The sequence below is a fragment of the Argentina anserina genome, chromosome 6, assembly GCF_933775445.1.
Source record: "Argentina anserina chromosome 6, drPotAnse1.1, whole genome shotgun sequence".
Lineage (NCBI taxonomy): Eukaryota > Viridiplantae > Streptophyta > Magnoliopsida > Rosales > Rosaceae > Argentina > Argentina anserina.
The window spans coordinates 5247254-5268312 of record NC_065877.1 but is presented as its reverse complement, the minus strand read 5'-3'; the positions used below and the strand labels follow the sequence as shown (position 1 = coordinate 5268312).

General features: G+C 36.4%; 1 protein-coding gene across 2 annotated transcripts; it reads right to left on the bottom strand.

Annotated features, from left to right (window-relative positions):
* Positions 1-2061: 2061 nt before the first annotated feature.
* Positions 2062-20964, bottom strand: LOC126796668 (uncharacterized). Of its 2 annotated transcripts, XM_050523400.1 has the most exons (44): positions 20692-20963; positions 20077-20262; positions 19890-19979; positions 19624-19694; positions 19300-19455; positions 18956-19073; positions 18732-18787; positions 17419-17473; positions 17265-17321; positions 17051-17152; positions 16581-16661; positions 16413-16465; positions 15685-15754; positions 15112-15175; positions 14089-14237; positions 13872-13999; positions 13725-13782; positions 13435-13532; positions 13231-13315; positions 13063-13128; positions 12923-12982; positions 11512-11598; positions 10999-11185; positions 9922-9965; positions 9708-9839; positions 9491-9622; positions 9326-9378; positions 9183-9231; positions 8650-8708; positions 8328-8467; positions 8057-8238; positions 7448-7576; positions 7284-7369; positions 7072-7187; positions 6871-6983; positions 6546-6669; positions 6109-6230; positions 5498-5684; positions 5196-5418; positions 4431-4755; positions 3734-3873; positions 3179-3303; positions 2823-3027; positions 2062-2471 (listed from the first exon to the last, which is right to left on the bottom strand). In XM_050523400.1, exons 1-44 carry the CDS (start codon positions 20794-20796, stop codon positions 2348-2350), a joined length of 4992 nt encoding a protein of 1663 aa, XP_050379357.1. In that variant the 5' UTR covers positions 20797-20963; the 3' UTR covers positions 2062-2347. The 2 variants fall into 2 exon arrangements, with proteins under 2 accessions (XP_050379357.1, XP_050379358.1); XM_050523401.1 differs by lacking the exon at positions 7448-7576 and having other exon boundaries at positions 20692-20964.
* Positions 20965-21059: the final 95 nt, after the last annotated feature.

Here is a 21059-nt window from a genome sequence, read left to right as displayed (position 1 = left end):
AGCATTCTCTGTTTGTTAACCCATAATTTAATGATTGAATGCTAGGAGTTGGGAAATTTAAATGACTTTGTTTACCTTCATTGCATTGGGTTTGGCTTGCTCTATCGATGTAGGTCTCTCTTGTGCGACTGCCTTTGAGTATTAGCTTTGATGTATATATTGACCCTATTGAACTGAACTGATAAAGTGATATTGAACCATTGGTAGTTACACAAAACAACCATTTAAGTTTGTACTGACTGAACTTAGGGTAAGCCCTAACGGAGAGCACAGTCGACAGATTTAGTAATTTTCCCGACAATTTGGCTCATCACATACTGTCCGGCTAGGCAACTTGTAAAAGTGGGCTGTATGTCCAAAATATGCACAGATTTTTATCTATCAACTCCATCATTGAAATTTATTTCTGGAGATGCAACAAGGAGGCAGCATCAGTTTAACCTATTAAATTCTACAGATAGGTGATTCTTCACAAGCGATGGTTGATGCCGTAGTGGCTAGATCAACTATGAACCGGGGAATGTGCTTAAATATTGTGATCAACTGAAACTCTAGAGCTTATGCCGAAATAGTCTATGAATGAACACTAATTAACTTCAGTACGGATGCATGAAATATTGATTTTGGTAGCCAGTAGTCATACACTTCAGGACTCTTTCGCATGACGGATGTACAATTGAGTTTCCACATTCTATGTCTTGGTAGTAAATATGCCAATCGAAACAAAAAATTGCATCTTATTATGAATATAGAAGCATCATACATTCATCATTAACAACATCCAGATTGTAACACAGAAAAGTACTGAAAAATGAATCTCAAATGAACTAGCTAGCTCATAGCAGTAGCAACACAAGATCGTTAGCAATGATAGATAAATCACCACTTACAGTCAGCATCATGAGTTCTGCAAAGAGCTAATGATCATGTCGAGCAAACATCGATGAGTACACAGGGGAGTGCCTGCTGCTGCCTGCAGAAACATCCCTTGTATTATGCAGAAAAATCAAGCCAGAGACTTGGATGGTGGATGAAAGAACAGAAACCATGTCAATGATTATAACAGCGAAATCCCGATACAGGTGTATACTCTTTCGAAAGAATACACACACCAATATTGACATTGCATCCTGAAATCTAGCCATCTTGGTGCTGCCGGTCTGAGCTAGCTAGACCTAAAATTCAGCTTCTTTTGTCATGCGGACTGATTATGTAATGGTGATTAGTACTGAACCAAGCAATATTTAAGAAGGTTAGTATCGTAATTGGCTGGATAGATCGATCTGAGAGAAAGGTTTCCCATGAAGATGATGACATTATGGACTCATGTATATGTGTAGGCAATGTATATAGATTATACAAATCCTTGTACCTCCATTTTATATACCCTCAGAAGGAGAATGTCGACACTCGACACTATGCATTTATTTTAGGTCGGTCAATTATGACTTGTGAGTTGTGACAATGATTTATATGTTCTTCTATTTAAGAAACTCTACATATATATTATTGTTTGCTTAGAAAATAACATTAGAGATAGTTCTCCTTTAGAGATAAGGACCAGCTATTCCTTAACATTCAGAATTTTTTTCATGGTAAATTATCATATGATTTCTCTCTTCAATTGGATTTGTTGATTTTAATTCGTTGGAGGGTACAAGATTTGAGTGCAAAATATAAATATTACAGATTTTGAACTCAGGAAGTAGAGAATCTAGTGAGGACATGGAATTCTTCAGTGATTTGAGTCACTTGTTTTTTCAGTTACGGATTCACGCGTTAAGCATAGCGAACTATTCTTTCATGGTTTCATCACTTTCATGTTCGTCTTTTACTAAAAAATACCGTATCAAGTGACATACCTTTTTTTTTTCTCTCCAAAAGGTTGCACCTATGTGGGTGCCCCTCATAAGCAAATGAAAAAAACTAAAAAGACTGATTAAATCAAGTTGCACTAGTGATTAAGTGTCAAACCCATAAATTTATCAAGTCGTTAACTAAGATGGCACACATTTGTAAAACACTGCCGTCAGCTAATTCAGCACAATGCGAGCATTATACAAAGATAATTGTTGCGATTCATCATGTTCAATTATTCACAATCCAAAACAAAAGTGACATATTCTTTAGAATCCCACACAGCTTGGCATTGCACTTTTGATAAATTAAGAGAACTGTTTAATCTTTTACACCAAAAGAATAAAAAATTGGTTCCTCAAGAGCTGAGGCAACTGTTATCATACAGCAAATTTGACATAATGTACACAAACTATATAACAAAAATTGAGGATGAAAATAAGAACCTTGTGTTAAACTCTGTAAAACCATTGTAGCTGATGAGACCAGCTTAGGACTGATGTACCCTTTGAGAGTCTTCCACAGTTTGACTGGTAAGCGAAACTCTTTCCAGTGACAATTCTTTGCTGACGAGTCTAAATAAGACTTGCAGCGATGCTTTTATCTTTGTTTCTCTGTTTGACAAAATCATCCAAAATTTAGATGTGATCACTGGTTTACACAAGAATAGAGGTCAAGAAATGTATCTTATTACAGTAATGTTTCTTTGCCAACTTTTTCGACATATTCATGTATTTCCGAAAGAGAAATTTGCTATTATTATGGTGTTGTCAGCCCCACAGTAGCTCTATGAGCTTATGACTCGGTAATATGTAAGTGAACCAAACGTCATAACCTTTCTGGACATCCATTGGGAGTAAATGCCTATACCCATAACGTTTATGTACCTTTTGTTTATTTGTTCATAGTTACTCCTCAATATGGGTAAACAAGAAACGAACAAAAAGAAGAACAAATATTCTCACCTTGATACTATGAGCTCAGAAAAGGATGGAAATAGAACAAGAAGGTGTGAACGGTTATCATAATGATTTTCCCTCGATAGGGCACCTTTTAAATATGACTGCAAGGGAAGAACAGATGCGGTATCTGAATGAATTATTAGTTGGCCCAACTCTTCAAGAACATATATGATTTCTTCAAGCCTTGCTGCTGGCAATGGACGTCCACCTGCAAGAATAGCTGGGTGTCTTAATGGTGTACAATATGGGGAATGTAAACTGACTTAGGAGAAATATGACAATAGAAGAGAATAAGATTTATAAACTAAAAGCAAGTTAAAAACTGGGATGATAATCAATAGAATTTACACAGCACGTACCTAACTCATTCTCGTCAATCAGAAATCTGCTTAAGATGTATTCACATCTCATTATCAGTACCATGATTGCAATTCTGCTTACCTCAGATCTCACTGTATTCCAATCATGGTCTTTGGTGTCATAACTGATAACATAATTAACTGTGTAAGATTACTTCTTAGGGATAAAATGGTTGTTAAAAGGTTCATACTTTAATATTTAAAGCTAAGTACATTGGGAAGTCTGGATAAAAATAAACAATTAAAACATAGTAATGAGGGGAAAAGATAGTGGAAGAGGAAATATTAGTGCCTTTCTTTTCTTTGTTTGGAAGTTTAAAGTACGAGAAAAGAAGACACTACTAAGATAAATTGATGATTGTACTCTCTTTTTTTTTTCTTCAAGACATCTTTTGTTTCCCAATAATCTTTTCATTCTTTAGTTGAACTGTTGAAGGATGCAAGAGTTTGCATATATTTATCCTAAAATGCGACAAGTATACAGAACTCGACAATTACGTGCTTGAGGAAATTAACAAGATATAAAAGGTGCAGTATAACTGTACAACAAATTACCTGCTCAAGGAAAACAACTTCTGTAAGCAAATCAAGGAAAACCTACTGCAGTGGGAAGGCATGAGTTCCACAAAGTCAACAGGTAAAGAACAAGTTCGTGAAGCAACACGATCCAATGTGGAAATGAGACGCTGCAAAATCTGTCAAGGTCAAAGCAAATATTTTAAAACATATTGAAATAGACAACAGTTAGTTATGCAAGACCCTACCCAATGCAGGCAATTTGTATTTACTATGATGGAGAAAGGACAGTAAATGTTGCACCAAGGCCCAGTAGACAATGAGCTCAAATCTTGAACTCAAAAGAGACATCTATGAAAAAAATAACCAGCAGAGCCCTCAATCAGGCTCTCATCACGGGAAGTTCAATTGGAGCAATTTGAAGAATTACATAGCTTTGCACAATTCGCTCGAGAAAGCTACGAAATAAATTGGCAAGAGGTCAAATATTGTTTGAGTTGCTAGACCAATCACAATAGCCCTCTTGCAGTTGGTTATTGTACTATTCAACAGCATAATTCAACATAAAGATATGCTTAAAGATGTTAGTATCATCTTCCGAACCTGTTACTGATAACACATCAAGCATCAAAACTACGCACTAGCACTAGTACTAAACAGCATGAAATAAGTACACTTTTAGAACTATCCATTATCAAATCTACTATCATAAATATATTCGGGTAAGAAAAATTACATCGATAGGTGCATCACTTGGTGACTTCAGAATTTTGTTACCAAGAATGTCCAAGATAGTCATCTCAAGAGACTCGTCCGCTTTTACATCCACTGGTGAGAAGGAATCAGACGGAAGAGCTCGGCCACAATAACCCACAAGGAATACTTCATAAACATCGGCAACTTCCTTCCATATACGTATTCTTGCAGGCTTACTAGAACCTGAATCTGATCCAGCATTTACAATCGAGTTGCTGGCATCATCAATAAGAATGTGATTGAAGCCTTCAACAGCTAATCTCCAAAGAGAACCATCTGGATTGTCCCTTCTTGTAGTCATACACCTGAGAAGAAAGCACGCTGCTGTCATTTGCTAGTCAAAAGGAGCTTAATTGAATAATCAAGATAGACCATAAAAGGTATTGTCTGATGACTCTGATCATATCTTGCAAAATAATCAACTCCTTATGTTTTATTTATTAACATATGTATTATATACAGTATAGATGATAGTCTTTAAAAAGCCTGCCGTTGATCCATCTATTAGACAAAGGGCAGCGAAACCTTTCATCTTCACCTAACAATAAGGATAATTAATAGGTCATTGTCATCACTCATCACAGATCTAGGCATATTTCATCAGGTCTTTCCAAAATTTTCACTTTCTACAGAGTTTGATATTTCTATACTACAGTTCCATCAAATGTCCCTTTCTGTCAACCTTATCTAAACAGTCAATAGACAGCACAACAAGTTTAGCATTAGACCAAAGAGCCTTCAGTACCTCCCAAGACTTTGAATAATTTCAGGATACAAGATATATTTTTCAACTGCTGGAGCATGTAGGAAAAGATCTACCAACAAGGGAACAAGCTTTTCACCAAACATATAATTAGGAATGCTGGCTGACACTGATGTCTTTAATCCAGAACTAGGAGTATTTCCTACTCCTGGAGTCATCAAAGCCGTCCCATTAGGTCTTTCTTGTTTTATTTTCAAGTGAGCATCTGCAAAAGCAAATTTTTCAAATTTTCTTTAGCTACAGCTGAAAGTCAAACATATTGGGGAAACTGGTCAATACTATACCAGGATCTCGGTCACTAGTGCTAGCTTCCCCGGTATCATCATCCTCAATTTGTGCAGTAGAATTCAATCTTGGCAGATATTGAGAAAAATCTCGAAGAAGAATAAGCCACATTGAAGAAATGTGCTCTGTTGGACATAGCATTGGAAGAATCTCAAGCACGGTTCGTAGTACAGGTGGAACATTTCCCTGAATAAGTCAGCGTCAGTTTCTCATACTGCCATAGAGGATGGATAAAAAAATCTGGTAAATTAACTCACTGTTACTGCTGGTAGCAATAATGTTTTGTCAACCTTCTTTTAAAGTTGATAATATACTCTATGATAATAGTGACTCTGACACAGAGCTCTTGAGATACTGATTTCAGAGTAATAATTTATTACAGTATACATCAAGGTTATTCGCCTGGTATGCTGAATTTTGTGCTCTCCTACCCCAAGATCTCTTGGTTGACATTAAAACAGTTAAAATAAATGCATCTAATTCAAGCTCATAATATATATCCAGAAAACTCCTTGGCCAGCTAGTTGCCAAATGAACACCACTCCATTATGTACAAGTCACTGTCAGTAATAGTGTTTCAGCTGGAGTTAATAAAATTAATACCACTCACATATTCAGTTTCACAGTTATCCTTGGAAACTATGGTTTGTTTGATAGCCAAGTGTATGACCGCAAGCAATTGTATGTACAACCGATCATTAAACATCCTTTGTGCTTGCACATACAGTTCCCCTGTTTGAAAAATCCAAGTAAGAAAAAGCTTCATTTAATTAGAAGGTAAGAGTAGCAAATACAAATGGCTGGGCAGCTGTGCTAAGCACGTCAAGTTTTCAAATCAAATCAACCAAGGGAAACATTTGGATTGATATTTAACAGAGTCAAGTAAAATTGATGCACTATGAAGACTGCAAAATTCACTGTGTGGCTTTGCTAAGCATGTTAAGGGTTTGAAAGAAGATAGCAAAGGGCATATATCAGGATTGATATTTAATTGCACCATCACCCATTCATGCATGTTTAACAAAGTTGAGTTGAATTCAGCATTACCGAGACTCTGCAAAATCTCCTGCTTCACCTTGATGGCTGCATTTCCACTCAGGTTTGTTGGCTTTTGAAGAACAAGCTCATAAACATCTAGTACTGATTCAAGGTAAGGCATCGGCAAGTTCCCCTGATTGACATCAGATACAAATATGAAATTATAAAACTGTTCTCATAATGATCGTTCTGTACTACCATTATTAAATAAAACAATAGTCATTCTTGCATAAGGTTAAAAACATAATAAAACCAACAATTAGAAGACAAGAGACAATTATAAGAACCCAGTTGATAAACATAAAAATAATACAGTTCATTAAATTATCATCACCTTGGAAGAATGAGAAAGAATAGGTGTCTGTAAGCAACTTATTGCAGCAAGGGCAACCTCTTTGCTTCCATTTAGGATACTATTCTTCACAAATAAAAGCAAAGATTCCCATCCTGCAGGGTGAAACATCAGATGTTGGGATTGGCATCAAAATTTGTATAACAATAAAAATCTCATCTATCAGATTTAAGTGTAACTTACCTGACCAAAAATTGCTTAAACTTCTAAGAAAAGGAAAGAATGAGCGTAAAATACGGGATACGCCACCAAGGACCAATACTAATGTCTCATCCCACTGTTTTTGAGCTGTGTTGCGACTGCAATTTCAGTTGCCAAATGATTTAAAAACTTTTCCTTATTGATGCATACCAATAAATTAGTCCGTAATATTTTTCACTTTAGAAGAGTATAACCTGTGATGTATGAGCATGTGAACTGCTTTTCCTCCTCGAGTTCCAAGTTCTTTCCCATGCCATTCATCTTTTGATGAAGTTGCAGCCTGAGGAAAAACAACTCAAATCAAAACAGTACATGACCAAACAAGTTCGTTACATCATTCACAACTAATTTAACGGACCATGTGAGAAGCACGATCAAGGGTAGGAAACACATAATTCCAAAGGCAATCTTCCCACATGCTTTTCGAAAGTTTTTGCCCATAAGTTCCAAGTGTCTGAAATAATGTTCTGACCGCTGAATTTCTAACCTGAAATAAAAAGTTTGTTAGCAATGGAGGAATGCAACAAAGCTATTGGGATAGCAAGTAATACTGCTCAAACTCCTGATTGGAGGGGCTATATAGTACAGTCTGAAAAACAAATCAGATGTAACACTAAGAATATATTACTAAAATTACACAATTTTAATAATAAAAAAAAACTATATGTATATATAGCCAAAGCTTAAGAGAGATTTACACTATCATAGACACTGTCATATGTTCAAGGAATTAAAGCAGGTTTAAATTCTATGTCATTAAGACAAGGAAACTATCAAAACAATGTAAAGAAGACCAAAATGTATTTCAATATGTTGTAAATGCACGCACACTTGCAAGAGAAACGGAAATTTATTGTGGAAGATCTACGAGGAATGTATATATTTTATATACCACCAGATGACAATTGAGAAGCCACATGCTTAGAATGAACAAAAAAAGTTGATTAAAAAATAGCAAGTTACCCACCTCTGGCCTCTCGTCGGCTCCAAGCTTTTGGAGTAATGAGAAAACAGAGAAAAGCAGTCTATCACTGTCAACCATAGTTAATAAGCGAACTTGCTCATTGGCATTATCTAAGCCATTGACTGTTTGTTCTTTTGGTACACCACCATCCGATTCCTTTAGACTAAGATGCACATCAGACATCCCTGTAATATTTCAGATAGGGTCTAATCAGTTTTTGCACAATTTTGACACAAAATAACTAATGAACTGACAGCACGAATTGTAATTTAACCTGTTTCCTTTTCCGCGCCAGGTCCACGGATCAGAGCTTTTACAATAAAATCAGTTGTAGTCCATAAGAGGCCTATTGCTGTCAGACTTATATTCAGCTCTGTCTTTTGAGCACTGTATGCTCCAGTCACATCAACACATCTGAAACATAGATGCATCACGCACACAATCCTGTAAGTGTCAAATATGGGTAGCTGTGGTAATAATAGTTGTTCATGTTGCAGGACCAATGCTGAGTAATTGTAACTTATATACATATGCAGATATCAGCTCTATGCACAAGTGTGTATATGAATTTTTGAAGCCAGAGTTTGGAGCCTTACACTTGAAGGCAGTCTGCAGGTATAGTAGAAAGTCCATCATTCATAATCACCCGTAGGCACTACAAGAAAGAACATACAAGGGAAATTGGATCTAAATGACCAACCAGACCGATAAATATAGTAATATATATAATTCTTCATAGTAGCATGGTCCTGTTGGACTCAAGCAAGAGCAGCTATCAGGTTGCATACACAAAGAGATGTAGTAATAAACACAAGGAACAAGGACAGAGATCTTGTATTAAATATGCATACATACACAACAGAAAGAGAGGCTACAATTGCCAAAAACTAATTGTCAAACAATCTTTTTTAAGTCAGACAACTTGGGAGAACAAAATTTAAAATCAGAAAGGAGGGCTCCAATTAGATTCTTTCGAGAATTGCCTGAATAAGCTCGATTACCACTCTATCAGCACCACTTAATAGCCTTATTGAGTGTCAGAAATGATCAGGGCATGGTTGTGTAACATAAAGAAAGGTCCAATAAATAACGTAATTCATTTACCAAACAGCTCAGATCTTTTACCAACCTGAAACCCCAGAGTAATGAGCTCCTTATCTGATGAGTCTGCTACAGACCTTACAAAATATATAATAGTCAAACTAATGTATTCAGAGACAAAAGTGAAACAAAAAGGACCACACGTGGAAAGGAAAAGTAACTTAAGCCTACCTCAACATTTCAAGAATATTTGGCCAACTGTAGTGTAATTTCTCCCCATGCCTCTGTAAAACTTAGTGGTGTCAGAGGCTAAGTATGACATTATGCACAAAGGCTAGAAACCAAGATAAACAAATTAAAGAAAACATGAAATGAGATTTTTTTAATTATGTATACCTCTAAAACATGAAGAAGAATTTTTAAGGACCCAGAACGTGAGTCAACACTCTTAGTAGAAAGATAAAGAACCCTTAGTGGAGATATAACAGCACATTCAAGTGATCCCAAAGTTGTGAGTCCAGTAACCATCTGTAGGGGTATAGAAATTAATGATAAGTAGGCCATTAATTCAGTAACTAATTTCACTCGGCCAAAAGCAGGTGATAGTTCTCACACTATGAGATGAGCCATTGGATCTGCTTGTTGTGTTGTCTGGGAACTGGTCTGAACCTAACACGGCACATATTGATTCATCTAATGCATCAAGGGCCATATTACGTAAATGCTGGTTAGAATTTTCTGCAAGCTGTAAGATAAAAACGTGTTAACAGGGATAGATGAAACAGAAAGGGCATTATGCGTTCGAAGAAAAAATTGACTCTGATCACCTCAAGAAAGTGACCAACAACTTCATCCCACAATGGCTCCACTCCTGCAATACAGAAGCAAGACAATTACAGATCAAACCAGGAATACATTTTATCATTCACACAACATATATTCAATTAGAACGATTCCAGTATATCATAAAGGAAAGAAATGATAATGATTATACCATTATGATCAGGAATCAAGTCTTACATAAAGCGCTTTCTAACCACCTTGAAAATGGTCAGTAAGAACAATTACCTTGACAAGTCAAAAAAGACACATCTCATACTAAAATTCAATAATACAGCTGATGTCTAGCTTAGTTTAGGAAAACTTTTATATACATAAACAGATATAGTATATTAAAGTGTTTACATATATACATAAATGTTGAAGTTGGGATTTAAGATACTATAAGCTTGCATATCTCAGATACTTAATGCTAAGAAATCAGAAAATGGAAAAGATCCATACTCAAAGTATTATTAACGATGGGATCATTTTGGAAAAAACTGCGAAGATTGAAATAACGTGGAAAAGATTGTACCAGGAATAATATCAATATTACAACAATTTCAACAACTACTACACACCTACTGCATTTTAGCTTACAAACTGACATGAGGTGCACACAACTGTTTCACTTGTAGGTTAGTAAGAGATGTCATGCATAATTTACAACCACAGCACACTTTTGATCTAAACTTTGATACAACTTGTAGAGCAGCAAATATCCTCTCTTTTATTTTCTGAAAAGTAACAGCTTTTACTGAAAGATCATGAAAAGAAAAACTATGAAAAGATGGTCAAGGAGTCCGCATAGGAAAATAGCCTAGATAGATCCTAGATTACAGCTGCAAAACATTCTAATAAGATAGAAGATAAGCTATAGTTCCTAAAGTCCTCAGAAACAGAGCCCAAACAGACGCCCAAAATCCAACTCTCCCAAAGTTTTTCCACCTCTTCAACGCTATAAAATCCAAACGACCACAGCAAACATTGCCTTTGAACTGACCTCTATGATTAATATACATCACTGAACGGAAAGCCATTTTATTATGACTATATATTGCATTTTCAGTGACATTACTTACTGTGTAAATTATTGACTAGGATGGATATCATTCTCTCCACCGAAAAGTTTATGTTTCCAAATTTTTGACTTGCTGCAGGTACAGATCCATTTGAAATCCCAGCCATACATTGCTGTGACAGTTGTCCCAGTGCACAAAGAAGGGACTTTACTGCAGAAATGTGCATTAGAGCTGAGCTCTCGAACAACTTTGCACCATGGAGGAAAGCAGAAAGTCAGAAAATGTACTGTAGATACTAGATGAGAAATACACATGCACACATGAAAACAAATATAAAAAGAGCTTCATAAGGACCTAAAACAGTTTCCCTTAGTTCGATTCAAGATGGAAAGTACTGATTATGTTAAATTTGGAAGTGGGGGTGACAAAATAAATTTAAAGAATATAGTTTCAATAATAATAGTGCCTTGTACTTTTATATTATGTAGAACACGTGTCTATTAATTCCATATATGTTTTCCAGGTAAGTTTATTTGAAAGGCTTTCGAAAGGCAGAGGTTCATCGGGGTTTACCTGAGAATTCAAAGATGAAAGGATATTTATGTCACTGGATTGACCAGATGATTCTCTTGTGAGTTTAGGCACAGCAGTGGACACCTCCTGTCAAATCAAAACTATTAAACTAACATAATTAGAACCTTATATTAGTTACTATATTATTATAACAGTTTAAACAAACTATAACTAGAGACTTGCAAAATTTTAGATTTGGGATGTTTTTTTTTCTCCTGGGAAAGAAAATGGAAATGGAAGGTGATATCCACACCCTTCTGTTCTACTCATCGCACACTCTGTTGTGTTCTAATTAACACACAAATGGGTGTGTGAATACTATTTTCAAAAGAAAAGGATGTGTGAATATAATACCATGAGATTTAATTATAGCAGAGTTAGAATGTTAGTGGACAAGAAGTCACCAAAGAGCCAAGTTACCAAGATGAAACAAACAATCAATGTTAAAAAAGATGCACAAAAGTGCAATCATTATCAGAAGATCTATCACATAGTAAATAACTATGTAGCACCGACACTTCAAAGGCTGAAGTGTCGGAGTGTCCGACACTGCCCGACACGCCGACACGGCCCGACATGGTGTCCGACACGCCACGTGGCTTGTCGGAAAATGTTGACTTTTTTGACACGGCCCGCCACGTTGACCGACACGCCACCTACTGTTTTCGACACACCACATCAGCATTTTGAATTTTTTTTCTTTTTTTTTTTTAAATCTAAGCCCTAAGCCATAACATTAATTTTGAGAATCTGCTAGATGTGAAAAAGAAGAACATTAATATATATATATATATTTTTTTTTTTACACATTAATATATATTAAATTATATATAAATTTCCGTGTCGCGCCGTGTCGGGATCTAGGATTTTAAGATTTGCCGTGGCGCGGTGTCGCGCCGTGTCGGTGTCGCGGTGTCGGTGTCGGTGTCGGTGCTACATAGGTACTAAATAATAGTACAGAGGAACTAAGATATCAGACACATCATAAACTGGTCTGATTGGGAGACAATACATGTGTTGGGTCTATAACCACACAATGGAATTGGTGGGTCAGTAGTCAATACTCAATACCACCCTTCCCCTTCATGGGACATACTAATTACACGTGTTGCAAACTTGCAATTAACCCCCAGAAGATTGTTGACTTATCAAGTTAGGATTGAACCTTCTCCAAATGATAGTTATTGTAAGAGAGGCCAATCAAAGTACATATAAAAAAAATTAATTGCAGAGACATAAGCACATCTAATTTAAGATCTAAACTAAGAACAACCAAGAAATGTACAAATGAATGTAAAAACTACCATAAAATGCGATAAAAGTTTTCAATATAATGATCCGTCCACCTAGCAGTACAATACAATTAAGAACTGAATAATAAATAAAAAAGCTCAGCATTTGCCAAGATTACCTGTGTGGTGGCATGCGGAGAATGGATTGTGCGGTCTAGGGCTGCTAAAGTTTCTAATACCTACAATAGATCATTGACAAGTATGATATGAGTATGAATTCGACATTTTTTTAGACAAACAAAAAAGTACACCAACATACCAAAACCCAGGATGGGCCCAACACATTGTGTAATCTATGAGCAATGTTGAAGAGAGTTCTTAAGGCCTGAACAGGAAATAAAAATTTATAAGTATATATGTACATAATTGCATTGAGTACAGAAATGAATTGGACAAAATATAATACGCTATGAAACTGGCTGTATACCTGGACATTCTTAGGAGTGAGAACAACACTTTCCCTATGGTCAACTTGTTCAGAGCGTTTGGACCCAGGAGACTGTAGAGTAATGCTGAAATCTCAATATAAACCCAAAAGAGCATTACTCTCAATATAAACTCGAAAGTTTAATATTCTCAACTGCCTGACTAAGAAAGGTAACTAAAACAAGATATCTAGATAAATTGTTACCTCCTTTTTTCTGCTTCAACAGGAAAAATGATTGTAAACTTGCAAAGTGATGCTAAAAAGGAGTTCAAAGGTTCTACAGCACCGAGAACTCCGCATGCCTGTATTGAAAGCAAACCATATCATAATTCAGAGAAAAGGGAGTTATCATGAAACCCTGGCAGGGTAATGCACGTCAACAGCAGCAAAAGACAAAAGAATCACTTGAAAGCCATTTTGGGTTGGAGGAAGCAATAAAACATAGTTGAAATTGGCAGACAATATGCAGAGTTAAAATGTCAAAGTTTTGTTACCTGGGTGAATGCCTGATATGCCTTCAGTATTTCTAACACAATAGCCTCACCTTGTGACCTTCAATTATAAGTTAATTGCATGAAAATTATGACTGGTGAGAAATAAGGCATAACTGATTATATGTGCATGCTTTATTAGAGTCTAACCTTGACAGAATAAAGGACAATGCATCTAGTATCGTCAACCATAATGAATCAACCATTGAAAGGCAGAGATGAACAGCGTCTCCAGTCTTCTTCGCAGGTAAGTCATAATCACATCTGGGGGATTCAATCTAGTAGACAGGGCTTTGTCATATAAAATGTTACTCTTAACTCAATGGCTCTAAGAGTATTAGAATGTATGGAACAAGATTGTTAATACCTCTCCGGAATCTACTGCTTCATCCGTCAATGTAGCCACTGTGAAGACAACACCAAGCAGACCTTCGACTGCCAAGGTTATAGAATGAGCTTCGCTAGCAACCAATACTGCAGCATTGGACGCATCATAGTCGAGGCTCCACTCAACTCCTGTACATAGTGAAAATGGTTACCTTTTGCATCAAGGAATACAACAAGTGATGAAAGTGCAATATTTTTGTAGGTCTATATTACATGTATGAGTTGCATTGCATATTGATGTATTAAATCAAGTGTATCATATTATTTTAATCAATCATAATATATGTTTAATGCACATTGTTCACCATAGGAAGCCAGGGATAAAGTGTACAATAAAGATTTCAGGCCTTAAAAAGCAGGGCATCTGAAGGTTTGTACTAGTCATAGCGCATCAAGACTATGCACTGACTTCAGACCTAACGGACACTCACTCCAATGCTATGTTTAAAGATCTTGACCAGCCCATGATACTAAAAAGGATATGTTGGACCACCCAATCGGCCACCCAATCCTTTTAGCTCGAACAAAGCCTGCCCTTAAGCTGACCGACAAGGCAACAAAACTTTAGGCTGTTAAGGGCTTTAGAATGTGTGTATTAGGCTTTAGATATGTTGGACCACCCAATCGGCCACCCAATCCTTTTAGCTCGAACAAAGCCTGCCCTTAAGCTGACCAACAAGGCAACAAAACTTTAGGCTGTTAAGGGCTTTAGAATGTGTGTATTAGGCTCAGTTCCCTTTAAATTAGTTCATAATGTATCAAACTGGAAGCGAAAACCATACTATATTTTTAGTTTTAGAATGGTGAGAGCCAGTTTAACAAATCATTGACTTGTATGACGCATCTGTTGGCAAATTATTTCACATTCATGAGAACTAGTTGTCAATCAAAACACAATACTTTCATGTCACTCATTAATACAAATGAAATCATAGCTTCCTTGCAGTTCTGGTTCAGTCTCTTTTTTTTATTTGACGAAATGATGTTGAAATACATGATTTACCTTTAGCTTTACTGTTAAACATCCCTGCAACAGCTGCCAGGCTCTCCTCACTAGTCTCTTGAACCTGTAGTGCTTAGATTTCTTAGCCGATGGCAACAACCAACAACCAATTATATATATGAAAGATGGTACAATTCTACAGTATACTTTCATTAACCGTAAGAACACGTGCTTTACTCTAGTTAAAAGCATAAAGACCATCTACCCTATAAATCTGAGATGCAACTAAGCTGACAAGAGAGAGCGCTACCAACAACCAATATACCTCACTGCATTGATATACAAACACTAATGGGACTGAAATAAATTTCTTGGGTGGGCAAGTTGTAGACTACAACACGCTCATAACTGTATCAATAAAGATATGGGAAGAACAACTTCACTGTACGAGGTAGAACCCTGTTTGAAAACATGCTTCATGACATGGCGTGCAGTTTGTCTCAAGACATTCAAACACATACGATTACTATTGAGCAATCTATCCATCTCAAAATATAGAAATACAGTCACATACAACCATTCTGAACCACAATTAAACAATATGGCTAGGAAAGATAAAGAATAATATCTTGCCTGTACACTTGAAACTACTCTAGCAAGAGCTTTCACCATTCCCTCCACAACATTCGTGTTCTTGGGGTTCCTACAAGGGGATGAGAAAAACTAATTATACAAAATAATGCTTCTAGGAAGCTTCACGTTATAACCAAGATTGGATACATAATTTGCACTTCAAAAAAAAACACTCAGCATGGCAGATAGTCTTCCGGAAATAATCATTTCTTTTAACCACCAATAATAACATTGATAGGCCAAATGCCTGGTTTTTTTTTAAGAGAACTTTCCATTACTATGAAAGAAAAAAAAATACATGACAGTGAATAAGAGTTCACAACAAGCATAATTTAGGGTAAAAGAAGAATGATTAGTGCACGCTTTAACTAGAAATGATTCAGAAAGACAAAACCTAGAAAATATCAAAGAAATATAGTCTCATTAGTAGCCAAATTCTGGCATACATGAAAAATAATGAGGTGCAGAGATAGCCATTTCAGAAGATCCTGAAAGTACTCAAGGAAGTTATGTACTTGAGAGCAACATGTATAAGACAATAGGGGTTAATAAGAAGGTCAGTACACTAACTAGAATCCCTTGTGGAAATACGTAAGGACCACTGTGTGAGTAACAAATGGCATAGAGCAATATGTGTATATGTATATAAGTGTATGTCCGATAGATTAAAGACTAAAGGCATAAAAATTAATGATTACCAAAGGATGGATCGGTAACAGCATACTTACATATCGAAGTTCTGGAATAGAATCCGCAATGTTCTTGCCTCCACACAAAATCCCTGGCAAAACTCTAAATATTACAAAATACTCACAATATTGAGGATTACATAATCTTTCATACGCAATGCAAGCAAAAAGAAAAAGATATATGTATATGTCGTAATGTCAAATTACCCTCAAGATCTCAAGAACAAGAATACGGTGCCATAATGGCAAATCAAGAAATGTGACCTTCACCAACATACTAAGGAAGACCTGCATTTGAATAAATTTACTTATAAGTCAACAAAAGGAGTCGAGAGATGATGAGTAATTAAGTTTCAGCCAATTTTTCAATTGTCAAAATCAACGGTAACTTCTAATGAGAGGAGTAAAGGATAAAGGATTGAGGAGTCCAACATGCGACAACATAAATACAGAGATTGATCATGAAACAAAATGTCAGTAAATGGGAATTGGAAAAAATTGAGTTTGGAATGAAATCAGTCCCAAAATTCTGGCAACTTAATGGTAGACTACAGAAGCCCAAGAGTGAGCTCAATAGAATTTTCTTGTGAAACTTCAATGATTAGATTGCTTATTTTTCTCTTGTTTAACTATAATTGCAATATCTTCTGGTTAGGATAATCATATACAGGACACACCTCACATTCAGTGATAAGGGATGAACTGTAAAGCCGGATAATATGGGCAACTGACCGCAAGACCAAGCGACGAAATGACGGCTCTCCTGCTTCCCCTTCAAGCTGATTCGAAGTTAAACATGATTTAAGAAGCCTCATTGAAGTTTATTCAAAAGAGCAAGCACTAAAAGCCCCGAATATATCAATTGACTACATGTTACATACATAGAATTACCTCCGCATTTGTACGAAGAGAAGTCATTAGAATTGAACATATCTGGTGACGCAGGACCTGTTGAGTTCAAAACAGTTGTTCTACTATGAAAACTTTACCAGAAAATGTATCGAAGCAAAGGAAAAATACTAACAAATAACACTGTTAAATTCACCTGCTCATAAGGAAGCAAGGTTTGGAAAACAGCCACATAGTTGGACAGAACAAACCTGGAGAATATACAAGGAGTAAGCTTGATGGAATTCTCATTTGCAACATCCCTGTGACTTTGTTTCTCTGTATAGCAATCTAATATATATACTTCACAAGCATTATACTAGCAAATAGATTCTATTAGTTCAGTGGAATTCAATATGGAAAATAATGTGTGCTATGTATTACGTGATGCCTCCCAATTTTATACACAAATTATTATGTGGAGCCACTTGATTAAATATTGTGACAATACATATTCAATGGGACTTGAGCAAGCTAATATTCTCAATCTTTGGCAACAGTTGGAGGCTTCCACCAAAAAATAGCTTTTTACTGATAGAAACTAAAAAAAGCAAAATACAAAGGCACAAGTCTATCAACAATATTATATATATATATATAGAGAGAGAGAGAGAGAGAGAGAGAGAGAGAGAGAGAGAGCGCACTAGAGCATCAGACCAAAAGCCTGAACTGCCACTAAAACAGCCCAGACAAAGAACCATAGAGGCCTAGAGACTACAACTGAACCTAAAAGGGATTGAGGAAAGACCATATTCTTTATACTCCCAGATACAGTCCCATAAAGATGTCCATAGTTCACTCACTCTGACAGATCTTCCAACATGGCACCATCATGGGCTTCAAAGATCATAGGCATCAAGGGAAACAATTACATTGTGGATTATAAATGAGCCATTTGTGGTGCTAGTCCCTTGCAGCCTTCTTACTGCTAGATAGGAATTAAAGAAACTGCCCTTAATTTAATGTGCTTGTATTGAATAGCAGGCTCTGAGGACTACGTGTTCTCTCTTGTGCTTCGATCTGCTTCTATAAAGTTTATATTTTTTCTCAATATTTTATATATACAAATCTAATCTATACATACATGCTACTGAGGCCTAGTATTTATCTCCAACAAAGCTACAAAGTTGGAAAGAAGGAACCCTTAAATTCTGCCCACCTTACCCTCTACATATGCCAGATTATAAATCCTAGTAGAAATATATTCAAAATTGGAGAGATAATTTTCTTTTGTTGAAGTTAAAAGCATTATATTCCAATGTAGCGGATAGGGATCCATGACCTAAAGCTGAGAATCAGATAAAGAGTCTAACAATCAGAAAACATTAGAAGCCAGCCTCACCCTCCAACAGAAAACAGATCCAATATCGAGAGAAGAGTGAGCGTGACTTATATACAGTAGAAGATATGTAACTTTGACATATGTATCTACTATTATAGGAAAACAGAGTAGGTAACAAGATTTCTTACTCCAGTATATCAAGGGCAAAGGACCGCTGCAGAGAACTGACTTGTAACCAGATTGCCTATCAGAAAAGTTGACATCACCGTTACTGTCAGCACTAATATACATAAATAAAGGAAATAGGAAAAGAAATATACCAATAACAATTGTATGCCCCAAACTTAAGGATCTAGTGATAAACTTATGGTTCTAAGGAAACTTTATAAATAATATTTAAATCAGCACATACAGATCCACCTGCAGCAAGAGCTGTCAGGTCTTCAAGAAGACGAAGCCCAAGCTTTCCAGCTTTAGTTAGGGTCTCCCTCATCAATGATGACCGTCCGGAAACAGATCCATCCAGTGACCTGTCAAGATTGTGTTTGTTATACAACTATGGTAGAGGAAAAATATTAAAACCAAAGTGTGACCGCCAGTAGTCCACGAAATTTTTATTTTTCAATACAATACCGCAAATGAAACAGAGATACGGATTGGGCACTTAGTCACACTTTACCAAAACACAAATCAGCAGCATAATGAAGCAGAAAAATAGCTGTAATCCAAAAGTGTTGTCTACAACTAGACACATACTCTGAAAGATTGATGCTGCAACTAACATCACCACTAACTGGACTGGTTCGAGAGATGTAACCTCCAGAACTAAGCTTGCCAGCAGGAAGACACTCCGCACAAACCACATGATCAAAAATCAGTGCTACTGCTTGCCTGAAAGTAGCTGCAGCAGTACTGGAAATTTTCCATCTTGAGATAGGTTTTAGATTGAAAAGAAAGAATAATTCATATGCAAACATGAAGTAGGAAAATAACAAAAAAAAGGATGAAATAGAAATGGAAAGGTATACGAATCAACCACAAGCTCCAGAATTAACACTATACAAAATGTAGTTAACTTACTTGCGCACACTGTCAGGGGACCTATTTTCGAGAAGCCGAAGGCATATACCAAGAGCTTGAGCCATATCGTCCTGTATGTTGTAAAACAATTACAAGTATGAAACCCCATGGCCCAACATGTTATTGATTAAAAACAAAACATAAAAAAACAACAAAAAGGCTGAAACAATGGGATGCAATGAAATTTTTTTTTTTCTTGATATATAGACCATTATTAAATACTGAAACTTCAAACGAGAACACTACAATAAAGTTATGCTTGTTACCTCATTCTGAGGATGTAAAGGTGACTGCAGTATTATCAATACAGTCTGCAGGGTCTTAAGTTGAACACTCTCGTCGGTCATTTCAGCATGCTGCCAGAAGCAGATAAAGCATGTAAGTCAAACACTCTTATCAGCCATTTCAGCATATAGTTACACGCCACTTATAAACACGAACAGACGAACTTACATCCTTCAAGGTACAAAGTATCTCATGCAAAGCCGATGAAGCAACAGCATCATGAGATATAAGCTTTTGTAGACAAGAAAGTCCAATAACACTCAACTTCACAGTCCTAACTTCACAAGCCATCAAAAATATCCTCAATATGTCCTCATTCTGCGCAATCTCGCCAGGACTTGACAAAGAACGAAGCTGCAAATCAAACATAAATCGAAATACATAACTAATCAACCTCGATCACTCGCCGAAACCAAATAAAAAGTGAAATTCACTTCTTTCAACGTATACTACAGCACACAATAGTTAACCTAATGCACTAAGAATTTGCATTGCAAGAATTTAACCGTACTTGACTGCTAAGCAAGATAGGGACAGTAATTTACTAGTGCTTTCCTAATTGTGCTTAACTAGTTAATTACTGTAGCTTCAGCTCCATGAATTGAGATTAACCTAATTGAATTGAATTGCTAAACTTAGATTGCTCTACTTACAATATGATCAGCTTCGGTGACTGTTATAGTTTACTTTGAGCTATTCATTTCTTCTAAGTTTCAATGTGAATTTGCAGTAACACGGATGTAATATTAGAGAGGATTGAGAGAGAGAGAGAGAGAGAGAGACCTTGATAATAGCGTGCTCAGCGCCGTCTTTGACAGCAGGGTAGCGACGGCGAGCCTCGGCGGAGAGAGCGCGGAGATCTGACTCGAGCACCGCCATGAAAGCCATAGCTAATTGGTGGAATGAGAGAGAGATCAGAATTGGCTTAGAATGTGAAGAAGGGAGAAGAGCATGGAGAGAGATCAGGGAGGTGCTTCGTTTTCGTAGTAGAAGAATAAGAAGAAAGATCTTGAGAGCGAGAGGGTGTGTGTGATGGGTTAAGAGACTTGGGACAGTGGAGCTATTTGGGCCTTTGAATAAGATTACAGCATTTTGCAGCAAATGCTAACAGTGTCATGTGACAAAACTCACAAAAGTAAAATGGAAACATA

What these genes read in the sequence shown, in the direction of transcription:
- LOC126796668 (XM_050523400.1), bottom strand. Translation starts at nt 20,796, where the DNA reads ATGGCTTTCATGGCGGTGCTCGAGTCAGATCTCCGCGCTCTCTCCGCC. An exon ending in CCTAGTCAATAATTTACACA is followed by an intron (nt 9,966 to 10,998) that starts GTAAGTAATGTC and finishes TCTGTATTGCAG; the next exon opens with GAGTGGAGCCATTGTGGGAT. An exon ending in GGAGATTTTGCAGAGTCTCG is followed by an intron (nt 6,231 to 6,545) that starts GTAATGCTGAAT and finishes TTTTTCAAACAG; the next exon opens with GGGAACTGTATGTGCAAGCA.